The sequence below is a fragment of the Peromyscus eremicus genome, chromosome X (assembly GCF_949786415.1).
Source record: "Peromyscus eremicus chromosome X, PerEre_H2_v1, whole genome shotgun sequence".
NCBI classification, from domain to species: domain Eukaryota; kingdom Metazoa; phylum Chordata; class Mammalia; order Rodentia; family Cricetidae; genus Peromyscus; species Peromyscus eremicus.
The window spans coordinates 52,824,057-52,838,367 of NC_081439.1; the positions used below are offsets into that span (position 1 = coordinate 52,824,057).

The 14,311-nt window shown below is 34.3% G+C and overlaps 1 protein-coding gene across 1 annotated transcript in view; it reads left to right on the forward strand.

The window, feature by feature from the left end:
* Positions 1-14,311, forward strand: part of Ar (androgen receptor) — a 167,881-nt gene that overhangs the window by 123,399 nt on the left and 30,171 nt on the right. The window contains exon 3 of the mRNA XM_059250168.1: positions 13,574-13,690. Coding sequence (XP_059106151.1) covers positions 13,574-13,690 — 117 coding nt within the window. The remainder of the gene's footprint in view (positions 1-13,573; positions 13,691-14,311) is intronic.

Genomic DNA, 14,311 nt, shown 5'->3' on the forward strand with positions numbered 1-14,311 from the left:
TGCATTCTCTTGAATCATTGCACCATCTTTGACTTCTACTACAATACTGAACAGTAATGAAGACAGAAATCTTTCTGTTAATCCTGATATGAAGAAGACAGAATTTTTATCCATAAACATATGATTAGTATTAGAACTTTTAAAGATGTTAATTCTTCGAGAATTTTATAACCTGAAATGTTCTCCCTACCCATTCTTCTGGAAGTTTCAGAGTTTTAGAGCTACCCTTTAGATCTTTGAATACATATGGAGTTGATTTCTGTTCAGGGTGAGAGAGAAGAATCTAGTTTTATTCTAATACTTAAAGATACCCATTTTTTCTCAACAGTGTTTGGTAAAGATGCTGTCTTTTCTCCAATGTATGTTTTTGGATTTTTTTCAAGCTTAAGGAGGTTTAAGATGCATGGGATCATATCTGGGTCCTTGATTCTATTTTCTTGATCAATGTCACTTTTTTTGCCTTCCATTATCATGCTGTTTTACTACTGTGGCTCTCTAGTATAAGGTGAAATCATGGTGATAACTTCAGCCATGTTTTTAGTATTCAGTACTGTTTGGGCTATCTGGGGTCTTTTGTGATTTTATATACATTTTAAGATTCTTGTCAACAATTTCTGTAAAGAACTGTCTTGGTACTGTGAATTGGTAGATTGCTTTGGGTAGGATGGCCATTTTCATAATGCTAGTTCTACCTGTCCATGAGTTTGAGATGTCTTTCCACCTTTGGGTGTCTTCTTCAATGTCTGTCTTTAGTGTCTCAAATTTTTCACTGTGAAAGTCTTTCACAACTTTCATTAGATTAATTCCAAGATTTTTCAAGGCTATTGTAGATAGGAGAGTCTCCCTGATTTCTTTCGTGGTATGTTAATCATTGCTATATAGAGAAAGTACCTGATATTTTAATGTTAATTTGGTGTCCTTCTATTTTAATTAATGCATTTTTCAGCTTTAGGAGATTTCTGGTGAAGTCCCTTAGCTCTTTTATGAGAAGAATCATATCACCTTCACATAAGGATATTTGGACTTTTTCCTTTCCCATTTCATCTTTATTTCCTCTTGATTTACTGTTCTAGCTAAGACTTCAAGCATTATGTTGAGCAGGAGCAGAGAAGGTAGACATTGTTCATGATTTTAGTAGAAATTCTTCAAGTTTTTCTCAACTTAGCATGTTGTTGGCTGTGGGCTTGCTGTTTATCACATGTATTATGTTGAGCTATGTCTCCTGTGTCACTAGATTCTACAGGCCTTTTATTTTATCACAAAGAGATATTAGATTTTGTCAATGACATTTTCTGGTTTCTGTCATTTAGTCTATTTATGCAGTGGATTATAATCATTGTTTTACATATGTGAAACATCCCTACATCTCTGCGATAAAGTTGACATAAATCATGAATTATCTTTTTTATGTAATCTTGAATTCTATTGGGTAGTTATACATTGACAGATTTTGTCTATGTTCATAAGGGAGATTGGCCTATGTTCTAGTTAGTTTTTCTATTCCTGTGATAAAACACCATGAAGAAAAGTCATGAGTTTATTTCAACTTACAGCTTACAGTACATAATGAAAGGAAGTCAGCAAAGGAACTCAAGACAGGAACCTGGAAGCAGAAGTTGAAGGAGAGGTGGTAGAGGAATGTGGCTTACTCTTCATGGCTTGCACAGCTTGCTTTCTTATAGAACTCAGAACAACCAGTCCAGTGGTGGCACCTAAAACAGTGACCTAGGAACTCCCATGTCAATCATCACTCAAGGAAATGTACCACAGGCTTGCCTACAGTCAATCTGATGGAGGCATTTTCTCAATTGAGATTCCTTTTCCCAGATAATGCTAGCTTGTGTAAAGTTGAAAAAATTAACAGGAATAATTGACTCCTTGTCAACTTGACACACTAATACATTACTATCAAACCATAACATTATGTCTCTTCTTTATCGTCACAATCTCACATAGATATTAATATCACAATATAAAAAGTATAACGTTAGTTCCACAGTCTTTAAAAGTTTAATCTCTTTAAACTATTCAAAGTCTCTCTAAAAATCCAAAGTTTCTCTAAAACATTTAAATCTATTAACTGGGGGCTACCAAAAAATAAAAAATAGGTTACATACTTCTTGTTCTAAGAGCAGCAAATCAGAGTTTATTTCACCTTATAGCTTACAATCTGTCATGAACGGAAGTCAGCAAAGGAACCAAGGCCATGAAGGAATCACGATTACTGGCTTGCTTCTCATGGTTCACTTAGCTTGCCTCCAGTGGCCCCTCCTCTGTCCATCAATCAATAAAATGCACTACTGACTTGTCTATAGTCCATCTGATGGAGGCATTTTCTCAATTGAGGTCCCTCTTCCTAGATAATTCTAGCCATATCAAGTTGGCAAAGAAAAACTAACCAGGACCTCTTATAATTAACGTTGTACATTAAATCTTTGGTTTGGGGATCAGGGTAATGCTGCCATCATATAAAGAATTTGTTTTTCTGTTTTATTGGATAAGTTGGGAAGTTTTGGCATTAGTTCTTCTTTTAAGAGCTGAAAGCATTCTGTGCTGAATCCATCAGCCCTGAGGTTTTTTTATAGTCAGGAGATTTTTTTACATCTATTTCATTTATTGATATGGGTCTGTTTAAATTATTTACCTCATTTGATTTAAATTTGGTAGGTCAGATACATCTAGAATTCATTCATTTCTTTTGAATCTCCCAGTTTAGTGTCCTTATGATTCTCTGAATTTCCTCATTTTTTATCTCTCCTTTTTTAATCTCTAATTTTTTATTGCTTTGGGTTACTATTTTGTGATATCTTAATTTTTTTTATCAAGGCACTTAGTGCTATGAACTTTCATTTTATAACTGCCTTCATTGTACCCCATAGATTTTGGAATGCTGTGCTTTAATGTTTATTCAGTTCTTAGAGTTTATAAATTGCTTTGTGATTTGTTCTTGACCCCTTTCTCATCCAGTAGCAAGTTGTTTAGTCTCTATGAATTTGTGTCATTTCTCTAGTTTCTATCATTATTGATATCCAGTTTTATCCCAATGTGATCAGAATGCAGGATATTATTTCAATTTTCCTGTATTTGTTGAAATTTGGTTTCTTTCCTGATGTGTGATCAATTTTACAGAAAGTTCTATAGGCTGTTGAGAATGATGTTTTTCCTTTAGTGTTAATGTGCAATGTTCTGTAGAATAATTTGTTAGGTTCATTTGATTTATAGTGTTATTTAACTACAATTTTTCTCTGTTCATCTTTTACCCCGATACCCCTATTGGTGACAATGGGGTATTGAAGTCACATACTATCAGTGTGCTGGGGTTAATCTGTATTCTCAAATATAATAGTATTTCTTTTATGAAAATGGATAAAACTGTTTTGGTGTTTATATGTTTAGAATTGTAATATCCTCTCAGTATATTGTTCCTATATTTAGTATGAAGTAACCTTCTTTATATATTTTTACTAGTTTGGGTTTGAGTCGATTTTATTAAATGTTAGAAGAGCTATATCAGATTGTTTCTTGGTTCTATTTCTATTGAATAACTTTTTGGGGAATTGAGTACATTAACACTGAGTTATTACTAAACAATGTGTATTAATAACTGTCATTCTTTTTTGTGTTGTGTTTTCTTAGACCTCATTTTGTTAACTGTGGTGAACATTTATTTGTTCTCTGTGGCCTCTTGGATGTGTTTATACTTGTCTTCAAACTGAAGTATTCCTTCCAGTATCCTCTGTAGAACTGTCTTAGTGATCATAAATTTCATTAATATGTTTCAACATGGAATGTTTTTCTTTGTCTTTCAATTTTAATAGATAGTTTTGCTGAGTATAATATTCTGGGTTGACATTTTTTTTCTTTCAGAACTTGGAATTTATCTTTCTAGTACATTTGTCTTTCAAAGTTTCTATCAAAAAAGCAGATATTATTCTGATGGACCTGCCCTTATAAGTGATATGATCTTTCTCTCTCACCTTTTAGTGCCCTTTCTTTATTTTGTTCTTTTAATATTTTAGCTATAGTATGTTTTGGACTTCTCTATTTGGAGTTCTGTGTGGACCTGTATGGACATTCTTTACTCTTGGTTTAAAAATTTTTCTTCCTATTCCCATGGGGGTCTTCATTTATCATGGTCTCTCTTTCCTTGTTCTCCCTCTCTGTTCTTGATCCAGCTGGGATCTCCTGCTCCCCTAAGCTCTCTTTCCCCCGACCCTTGCCCTTCATTACCCCCCTCATGTCCAGTTGGCTCATGTAGATCTCATCCATTTCTCTGTCGTTGGGCAATCCCTGTGTCTTTCTTAGGGTCCTCTTTACTTAGGAATAGGAAGAAGCAAAGTGCTAGAGAGGTCCCCAGAAATCCACAAAGATACCTCCACAATAGACTACTGGCAGTGGTCGAGAGAAAGCCCGAACTGACCTACTCTGATGATCGGATGGCCAAACACCCTAACTGTCATGGTAGAACTCTCATCCAATGACTCACGGAAGCGGATGCAGAGATCCACGGCCAGGCCCCAGGTAGAGCTCTGAGAGTCCAATTGGCGAGAAAGAGGAGGGATTGTATGAGCAAGAGATGTTGAGACCATGATTGAAAAAAGCACAGGGACAAATAGCCAAACTAGTGGAAACATATGAACTATGAACCAATAGCTGAGGAGCCCCCAACTGGATCAGGCTCTCTGCATAAGTGAGACAGTTGATTAGCTTGAACTGTTTGGGAGGTCCCCAGGCAGTGGGACAGGGACCTGTCCTTAATGCATGAGCTGGCTTTTTGGAGCCTGGGGCCTATACAGGGACACTTTACTCGTCCTGGGTGAAGGGAGGAGGGGACTGGACCTGCCTCAACTGAATCTACCAGGCTGAGCTGAATCCCCCAGGGGAGTCCTTGCCCTGGAGGAGATGGGAATGGGGGGGGGGGTGGATTGGGGGGAGGGGGTGGGAGGAGGGAGGACAGGGGAATCTGTGACTGACATGTAAAATTAAATTAAATTATAAAATTAAAAAATAATAAAAAAGATATCAATAAAAACAAGAAATAAAAGCTGAAGGCTTCTTGAGAAAAAAAATTTCTTCTATGACTTTCTTGAAAATATTCCCTATGCCTTTGCTATGGTGTTCTTCTTCTTCTATACTCATAATCAGGTTAGGTCTTTTCATGATATCCCAGAAACTCTCCGAATTTCCATTCCTACTTCTTTTAAAAATTGTTGTTTACCTTTACTGAGTAATATAATTCCTCAACCTTGTCTTGCTTCCCTGATAACTCTTTTCCACATGATCCATTCTATTGGTGAAGATTTCCATTGAGGCTTTTATTTTACTTAATATGTTTTTCATTTCCAAAAAGCATTTCAGTTTGTTTTACTCAGAATTTCTGTCCCTATTTCCATATCTTAAATTGACTTCTTCATTTTACTCATCTACTTATTTTTGTTCTGTTAGAGTATATGCCTATCTTCTTTGAACTGTTTGAACAGAGTTATAATCATTCTTTTGAATTCTTTGTCTAGTTTCTTCCAAGTCATTTTTATTAGGTATATTTATTATAGGCTTATTGATTTATAAAGGAGACATGCTGTGCTGATGTTTTTCCTTTCAGTTTTTTGAGAAGGGATTTCTCTGCAAAACTCTGGGTGTCCTGGAACTTGTACTGTGGACCAGGTTAGCCTTAAACTCAGAGATCTGCCTGCCTCTGTCTCCTGTGTGGTGGGATTAAGGCAATCACCACCACACCCTGATGTCTTGTTTTGGTTTTTATATCATTTTGTGCTGAAACTTGAGCATCTAAAATTATTTTCTTGATTTAATCTCTTAAGCTTTCTTTTGTTTTTTGTTTTCAATTCTGGCCACCTTTGTTCACTGGAGGACTAAGTCCTAGCACACTTAAAGTATACTTTCCCTCTGTGGGACTGGTGTTGGGGAGGAGGTTCTATCTCAACTCTTCTGATGATCAGATATTGCCCTACCAGATAGGGTCTCCAACCTGCGTCTTCATGATTCCAGGTGAGTTTGTAGATCCCTTCACATGTCTGTGAGACTTCACTAGAACTAGATCCAGTCTCTATCCTGGATCCTCAGCAACCCTGCTGGAGCTTCTTGGGGATGTGGAACTTCCCACATGCCTGTGGGCCTAACCTGAAGTTAAATCAGGGTGCCACTCTTCTTCTAAAGCTGCTACAATATGTTACACTCTCCAAGTTCAGATAGGACTTACCTGGGCTTAGGATTGGTCTTTCTGTATGATTCCAGATTTAGCTTGCTAATATTTTACTCAGGTGTTACCCTGTGATCATAGGAATTAGTCTGTAGTTCACTCTTAGTACTGTCTTTGTCTTGCTTTGTTAATGGAGTAACATTATTATTATGAAGTGAATAAGGAAGTTGTCCTTATACTTTTTGTAATCTGCTTGTGAAAGACTAATATTTTATCTTTAAACATGTCATAGATTTTCCTAGCAAAACCAAATGGTCCTGGGATACTAATTGACTAGTAATTCAGTATCGTTATTTGGTAGAAGTCAATTTTGATTTTTTTAATTTATTTTTATTAAGTTTAAGTAATTTGTATCTTTATAATAATTTCTTGATTAAGTAATTAAAGTTGCCCTATATTTGGATAAATCCACACATCTATAAATGCATAAGGAACAGAGGAGAGTAAATTTAATGTAACAGAGGCTAAGACAGAGAAATACTGTTGTTATTTGGAAGTAGTTTTCTTTAGTTGGAAGTAACTTTCCATTCCTGATATTTGTGAGTTAGTTTAGTCTTTTTCAACTGGAATGTCAGAAACCTCTTTGCTCTGGATTACTAAAAGTTATTGATGATTTGGAGCCAAAGATGACCTTTTTGTTTTCCAAGAAAATGTCTAGTACCCCATTGTTGTAAATTTTCTCCAGAATAAAAAAAAAAAATCACTTAGATTCCTAAGGACTTTGGGGACAGTGAAAATTACAAGAGATGAAGTAACCTTGTTTGTCAGCTGTTGTTACTCAAGTTTGCATTGTTGTGATTTGGTAGAAGGATTCAGTTTTAGAGGATTTTTTCCCCATCAATTTACCCCTAGTATCATGTGTCTTTGAGTTCTCTTGACTTTTGAAATCACAAATGCAAGGGAAGGATTTATCCACTCTGTATTGTGAAACCATTTTAATCTCTTAGTCTTGGAAGATTTCTCATTTGGTCAGTAGCCATTTTACTTACAGTGCAGTTGATATCAACATTTCAGGAGGATTCACCAATAATATTTTTTATTTAGTTTTGTTAATACAAAATAATAGTAATATATCTTTATGGAGTACAATATGAGTATATGCATGTATCAATCAAACTAATAAGAACTTATATCTCATCAAATGTTAAACATTTTCATGTATTGGAAACATTGATACTTATCTTTTCTTATAAGTTTGAAATCTAATGTAGATTTTTATAGATAATAGCTAGCCTACTGTGGCATAAAGAACCACAACTAATTCTTTGTATAGAACTCTTTTAAGGAACTCAAATACATGGGAGAGTAATCTATTATCTTCATTTCAAGTAGATAGTATAGCTGAACCTTTCCCTATGGATGCAGTATTCCAGCCCCCACTATGCTCTGATGCTAGGACAGAAAAGACTAGGAATGCATTCAACATACCAACACTATCTCACAAATTTTCAAATGACATTATCCTAGTCACATCTGTTGGTCACTTCCTCCAGTTTTTTAACAGATCATAATTACTCAGTTATAGAACAAAATAGAGGTAGGAAACAAAAAAATCAAACCTATTTGTCTTATGGTAGTTTTAAGAAGAAATACTTTTTTCCTTTAATCCCAGGATTTAGGGGACTCAGACAGAAGAATTGTGAATTTGACACCAACTTTAGCTTCATGGTAATACTATAAATTCCAAATATTTTCAATTTTTAAAAAAGGAAAAAATAGTACAGAGGAAAAAGTGTCAGTATGCTTGATCAAGGCTAATTGAATATTTTGTTTTTGATGACTAACATAACACAAATTTCACAACCTGTTTCATGTGTCAATCTCGGCTCTTTCCAACTTCCATTCCTTTTCAAACACATCATGCTCTCTGTCTGGAACGCCCTCCAATGCTTTGTTTACTTAGAAAAAAGTCTGTTTTTACTAAGAATACTCTTTCTGTGAAGTGAAACTTCTACGAAATTTTTTAATCTCAGGATTATAACATTTGTTAGTTGTTAGAATTTCTTTTTGCAGAATATTATCCTGTCATTTTATCTTCTGATGTATTGTGTAACAACTGCTACCATTTTGCTCAGTTTTTTAATCCTTTATTCAGTCCTATCAAAATTTAATCATTTACATTGCCATATTTGCATATCTCATGAAATATTTACTGAATGCTTACTGCTTTGCAAATAGTATTGCATTTCAATTTTGCAGCAGATCTAGGTGTTCTCTCCATTTCACAGAAAGATAAATTCACATCTAAAGAAATCAAGTAGTTTATACCAAGTTGCACCTAGCAAGAGACAGAAGGACTTGAACACAAACCAACCAAGCTACCATTCTCCACTTCTTACTGACTATAATAGTGTACTGACCCTTCTCTCTTTCTGTATTTTTCATTGACTCTTCTCTGAGTGTAATATCAATCCTCAGAAGTATTTGTGCAGCTTCCCTAGAGTCAGAAATTAATTTTAGATTCTTAGTGTTTTGGAGAAGCATGAAAGCATAGAAGAAAAAAAAACTATGAAATAAATATGGAATGCAGACCCCTACTCCTCTCTCCCAGTCATTAGTGAATATATTCTTAGTGGAAATGCCCGTGACTTGTAATGCAGGTAACATCTTTTAGTTTATCTTGATGCTGTCATAGATAAACATTATTTTAATAGGGCTGAACTTAGGCTTCTCTTTCTGAATCCTCTCCTCCTGACTTCTCTTCCTCTCTTCTTTCTTTTTTCTCTTCTCTACCTTCTCCTCTTCCTTGCCCTCTTCCTTGCTTCATTCTAAAGCCCTCGTATATTCTCATATATTTGTAATATTTCAGCTTCATGTGTGCTTACATTATCTCCTACTAGACTACAAACATCTAAAAGTCAGAAAATAATAATAATTTCTCCCCCCCCCCCATGGACATTAGTGCTCTTCAACAAGCTTGTTTTAACTGACTAATTGATATTTGGGATCAAAATAAAAAATTTTGAACCTTTTAAAAGAGTAGTTTCCCTAATTCTTCAGCGTGGTGAACAGGCAACTCACCTGCTGAGAGTGGGGTCTATAGATCAGAAACTAGGATGTGCTGGGAGCCTCACGGAGGTGTTACAGACTGTAATCTTTTTATTATGTGTATGGGTGTATCTACTGAAGCCCAGAGAGAGGAAAGGATTTTAATCCAAGATAACACAGATATTTATACTCAAACTGGGTAACTGTAAAATGTTAAATAGTAAAAAATGCCCCTCCCCCACAATTCCACAGAAATGTAGTGTCTCACAGTAACCATTATTCAAGAAATTCTGTATACTGCTTCAGCTGTTACATATATTTATGAACATGAGCAAAAATACAACAATTTTATTTACCAATTAATATTTTGTGTGGTTTCCAAAATATTACAGCAGCTCTTGGAGATTATTCCATATTGTTATATATAAAATTGGTTTTATTGGGTGAACTATTACATAATAATTTAACTATTCTTATATTGATGGGTATTCATGCTGTTGTTAACTTGTGCTGTTATAGGAATGTTGTAGTGAATGTCCATGTATATGTCATGTCATACATGTGAAAAACAAGTACTAAGTCAAAGAATGTGTATGTATATTTTTAATTTAAAATATTTTGTCTAGTTATACTTCATGGAGATTGTAAGATTGTCAAATAAAATTTAGATTTAATGAAATTGATAAATTATAATTACAGGCCATTTTACTAAAAGATTATCTTGGACTTGAAGAAATATTCAACACAGAAGTTCTTTAAGTGATTAATCTCTCCTGTACATTTAAATGAGAATTCAATTGAAATGCATGTAGTAAGTACACTGATATCCAGAAACATATCAATTGGGTAAAACATGGAAAGATGCAACATGTTTTTAAAGCATCATTGATTCTGCTCAGGCAGTGATCCTAATAATATAAACAAATCCTAGAGGTACAACTTTGACAAAACTGTAGAGAGAAAAATACAAAGGAGTCAGACCCAGGTAAGAGGGAGTAAGGCAGAACCTTACTTATTCTTAGGTTAATAAATTAATAGTCTAAACTCATTGTCCCCTCTTTATATGAGTTCTGCCTTTTGCTACAGCTCAGGCTGTGTGCCTGGACCTATCTACACTATTCTACAAATTCAAGAGCAATAAACTGGTAGCAAATCCTAACTAGGACTCAACAGGATTTGAAGAGCGTTTCAAAAAAGTGTTCTAGGTTATGTTCCTATTGTATCTGCTGCACTCATGCTGAGTGACACCAACCCCAGAGCACAAATAAAATATAAATATAAACTTCAGTGACCTAATGCACATCAGGGTGACCAGAAATAACCCCGTTTTCATGTTTTAAAATACTCAATGTATAGATATGTAATATGCTTACTGCAAAAATAATAATCAGATAATGCAATGGATATGGTAACTACTTTAATCATTTTATAATATAGACATATATCAAAACTTCACATCATGCCCCATTAATAAATGATACATACCATTATTTCTCAAAGTTTTAGGGAAAAAACCTGAGTAGATGAGCTCTGAGGATTTCCATATTAAAACAGGAGTTACTCAAATATGCTGCTTGTTAACATCATTTTTGTTGTTTTAACAAGCCAGTATATCTAAAAACATATTTCCAAGTGACACAAAAGCAATTGAGATCATCATAAATAACTGCACAGTGTTCCTTTTTATGAATATGGAATGATTTAATGAATTAATCTCCTAGTAGTAGACATTTAAATATCTTAATCTTCCTGTCCATACAATAAATTTTTGCATATCTGATTATTCCAATAAGTTAGATTTTAGTAAAAAAAATAACATATATTCTTACTTATTTAAAATAGCCAACAAATATATCCCTTCATTCATACTTAGCATTCAATCTGACCTGCAATCTAGCATGTAAAAATGCTGTTTAATTTGTCTTTCTATTATTTTGGGGAATTTGACCAATTTTCATATACTTAGTGGTTATTTATTTCTTTTTATATTTGTCTACTCATTGTTTCCTATTTTTCTATTGTATTGTTTTTCATCTTTTACCAAATATACAGAGAATTAAAATAAATGAACTACTAGAAATCCAACAGTTCACTTGATCAATGAACTAGTGAAATAGCCACAGTTCTCAAAAGATGAAATACAAATGGTCAGTTGACATTTTAAAAAGTTTTCTACCTTCCTAGCCACCAGAGAAGTGCAATTTAAAACTAATTTTACCTCACCTCAGTCAAGATGGCAGTCACTAAGTAAATAAAATCATGTGCTTGTGGAATTTGGACAAAAGAGAATACTTATACAATGTAGGTTGAAATGTAAACTAGTCCAGCAAGTATGGAAACCAATATGGAGTTTCCTCAGAAAACCAAAAAAAGATCTACCATATGACCCAGCTACACTGCTCCTATATAGTTAGCAAAAAAATTCTAAATAATATATTACAAATATGCACATCCATGTTTATTGCAGCACCATTCATAATAGGTAAGTTACAGAATTAATCTGGGTATCCAACAACAGAAGACTGGATAAAAAAAATGTCAAATACACACAGGAATTGTTTAACATAACGAGTGAAGTTTTGCTATTTGCAGGAATATGGATGCACCTGAGGATAATTATATTAGGTGAATTACATCAGTCTCAGAAAGACGAATATCATTTTTTCTCATTTGTAGGTTCCACAATTTATACTGATACATAAAATGATTAACCAGTCATTCTGAAGCCATATAGTGAATAATTTATAATTTATTCACTAAATTAGAATGATGTATTATATAGGCCATATGTGTTTTAGGTTTTCTTGTTTCTTTTACAAGTTGATCTCTGCTGAAGCCAGTATCAAGGTATTATAATTGTCATGTCTTAAAAGTAATTTAAATGGCTGGTAGAGAATATCTTATTATTCTTTGTTTCAAAAAATATATTGGCATTATCACACATTTTATTATTCCAGATACATTTTGGGATTATTTTGGCAAGATTTTGTTTTGATAGTTTTAAATTTATATACTTTATTGGGAGAGAACAGAAATCTCTAAAATATTGAATCTTCTCCTTGAAGATCACCACGCATCTTTTTATTTAATTCAGACTTTCTATTACATACCTCAATAATTTTTCTAATTTTACCTTGTAAGTTCCATATTAAAACTTTCTATACGAAGTATGAGAAACTGCATTCTTCAGTCTTCACTGTAGGTTAATGATAATCATATTCACATGATACAATGACACTGATAGTGGTTAAGTCACCTACTTTACTCCTTTACTCAAAATGGTGTGTTTTTTTAAGTGGAAAAGAGCTTAATTAGACATTGATGTGAAGTCAAACTGGGTGGAAACTTCATGGGTCTAACAGAAAAGAAAAGGAACAGGGAGGTTGTGGGGAAAAAACTGTCTTGTTACATGGTCTCAGTTCCTGCTGAGGCATGGAATAATATTTAAGATTTGTGATTTAAAAAATAAGAATATGACCACAAAGAAAATGTAGAACATCAGCCAGTCAATAATTTCAGAGCCATCATGCATACAGAGTACTTCATGCCAATTATATGACCATGCTGAGTGTTGTAAAGCATTGAAATGAATGTTCTCTTTGCAGTTCTACAGTGTATCCTTATATGCTTTAACATGAGAAAGAATGTATTTGCCAACCCTTTCACAATGACTTTTTAAAGCACTTGATAATATATTGTTGATATAATTTGCTATTGAAAAATAAACAGTATCTAAGAGTAGAGTTTAATGTTTAGTCTCTGATGAGCAGGAGCTGATAGGTATTTGTATTATCTGTGCTAATTATTCCGCCACCTAGACTACAACATGGAATTATATGACCTTCTAAAACTAAATTGGAGCAGGCCCAGGTCCCACTTCAATTCCTCTGTCAACTGAAAATACAGAAGCTGGCTATAAACAAACAATGGAAAAAGATATCTGACATACTCGGAATGCTTTTTCTTCCAACTATAATCATTCACAGTATATCTCCATTGTGTGCAATTTTCAAATGGTATGCTGGCTCTACCACCAACTTGTGGCTTGGTACATCTCCATATATTTTGTTCATTTCATAACTTAAGAACTAAGAATCCTATTAAAACATTTTATTGAAAAGCTTTTAATGTCCTTAACAGGTCAGATTTTTTGTTATTGTCACTGATGGACCAATGCTATAAAGAGACAGTAATACATACCACAGCATTAAACCATCTTCTTTCAATGGTTTGATTCTGTATGATCAAATTGTTTGGGGCCACTGTCTTGCAATTTGTAGTATATATTACTGTCTTTTTGTCCAGAAATACTCAAGGAAAGAACTCTGGAGACACATTAACAGATCTACTATTGCATTTTTCTCCCAGGGAAGCAGAAGTATCTATGTGCCAGCAGAAATGATTGCACCATTGATAAATTTCGGAGGAAAAATTGTCCATCTTGTCGACTCCGGAAATGTTATGAAGCAGGAATGACTCTGGGAGGTATGGATATTTTCCTCTTTTTTCTTTTTGTCCTTCTTCTGTTTGCCTCCATCCTTTAAAATTATTGCTTTAGATCTGATTCTTCTCTGTAATGCTTCTAAGAATATCATACACTCAATAGATTCAGGCTGACTTTCCCATGGTGCCTTCTTTATTTTTCCCTATGGCATTCACATATTTGGAGTTTGACATAGGACCAAGAGGCATGAAGTAAGGATCAGAAACTAACAGAAGATGAATGAGGGTGTGCTTTTGGATTCAGTTCCTCAAGTGATATATTGATACTGGCCTGGTAGGGATGAGAGAACCAAGTAATCAAAACTGTCACAGGTGCAAGATGAGCATGGCACAGGCAGACTCTGAACACCTGGGATTGTCAGCTAACTGCTGCATGTACTGTAGAGACAGCCAACTGGAGTGTAAAGCTGCTTCTCTTTGGATCCTGTGACTAAAGTACCAAACAGAGCCAATTTCCTATCCTGTGTCTCCCAGAAATCAGCAGGCTTTTTAATCATTTCCTTTTTTAAAAAATCCATTGATCATTTTCAGAAGCATTTTTTTCCAATGGCACAGTAGCTTCTTAGAAGATATAGCCCTCTCAAGGGTGACCCTCTATCATAA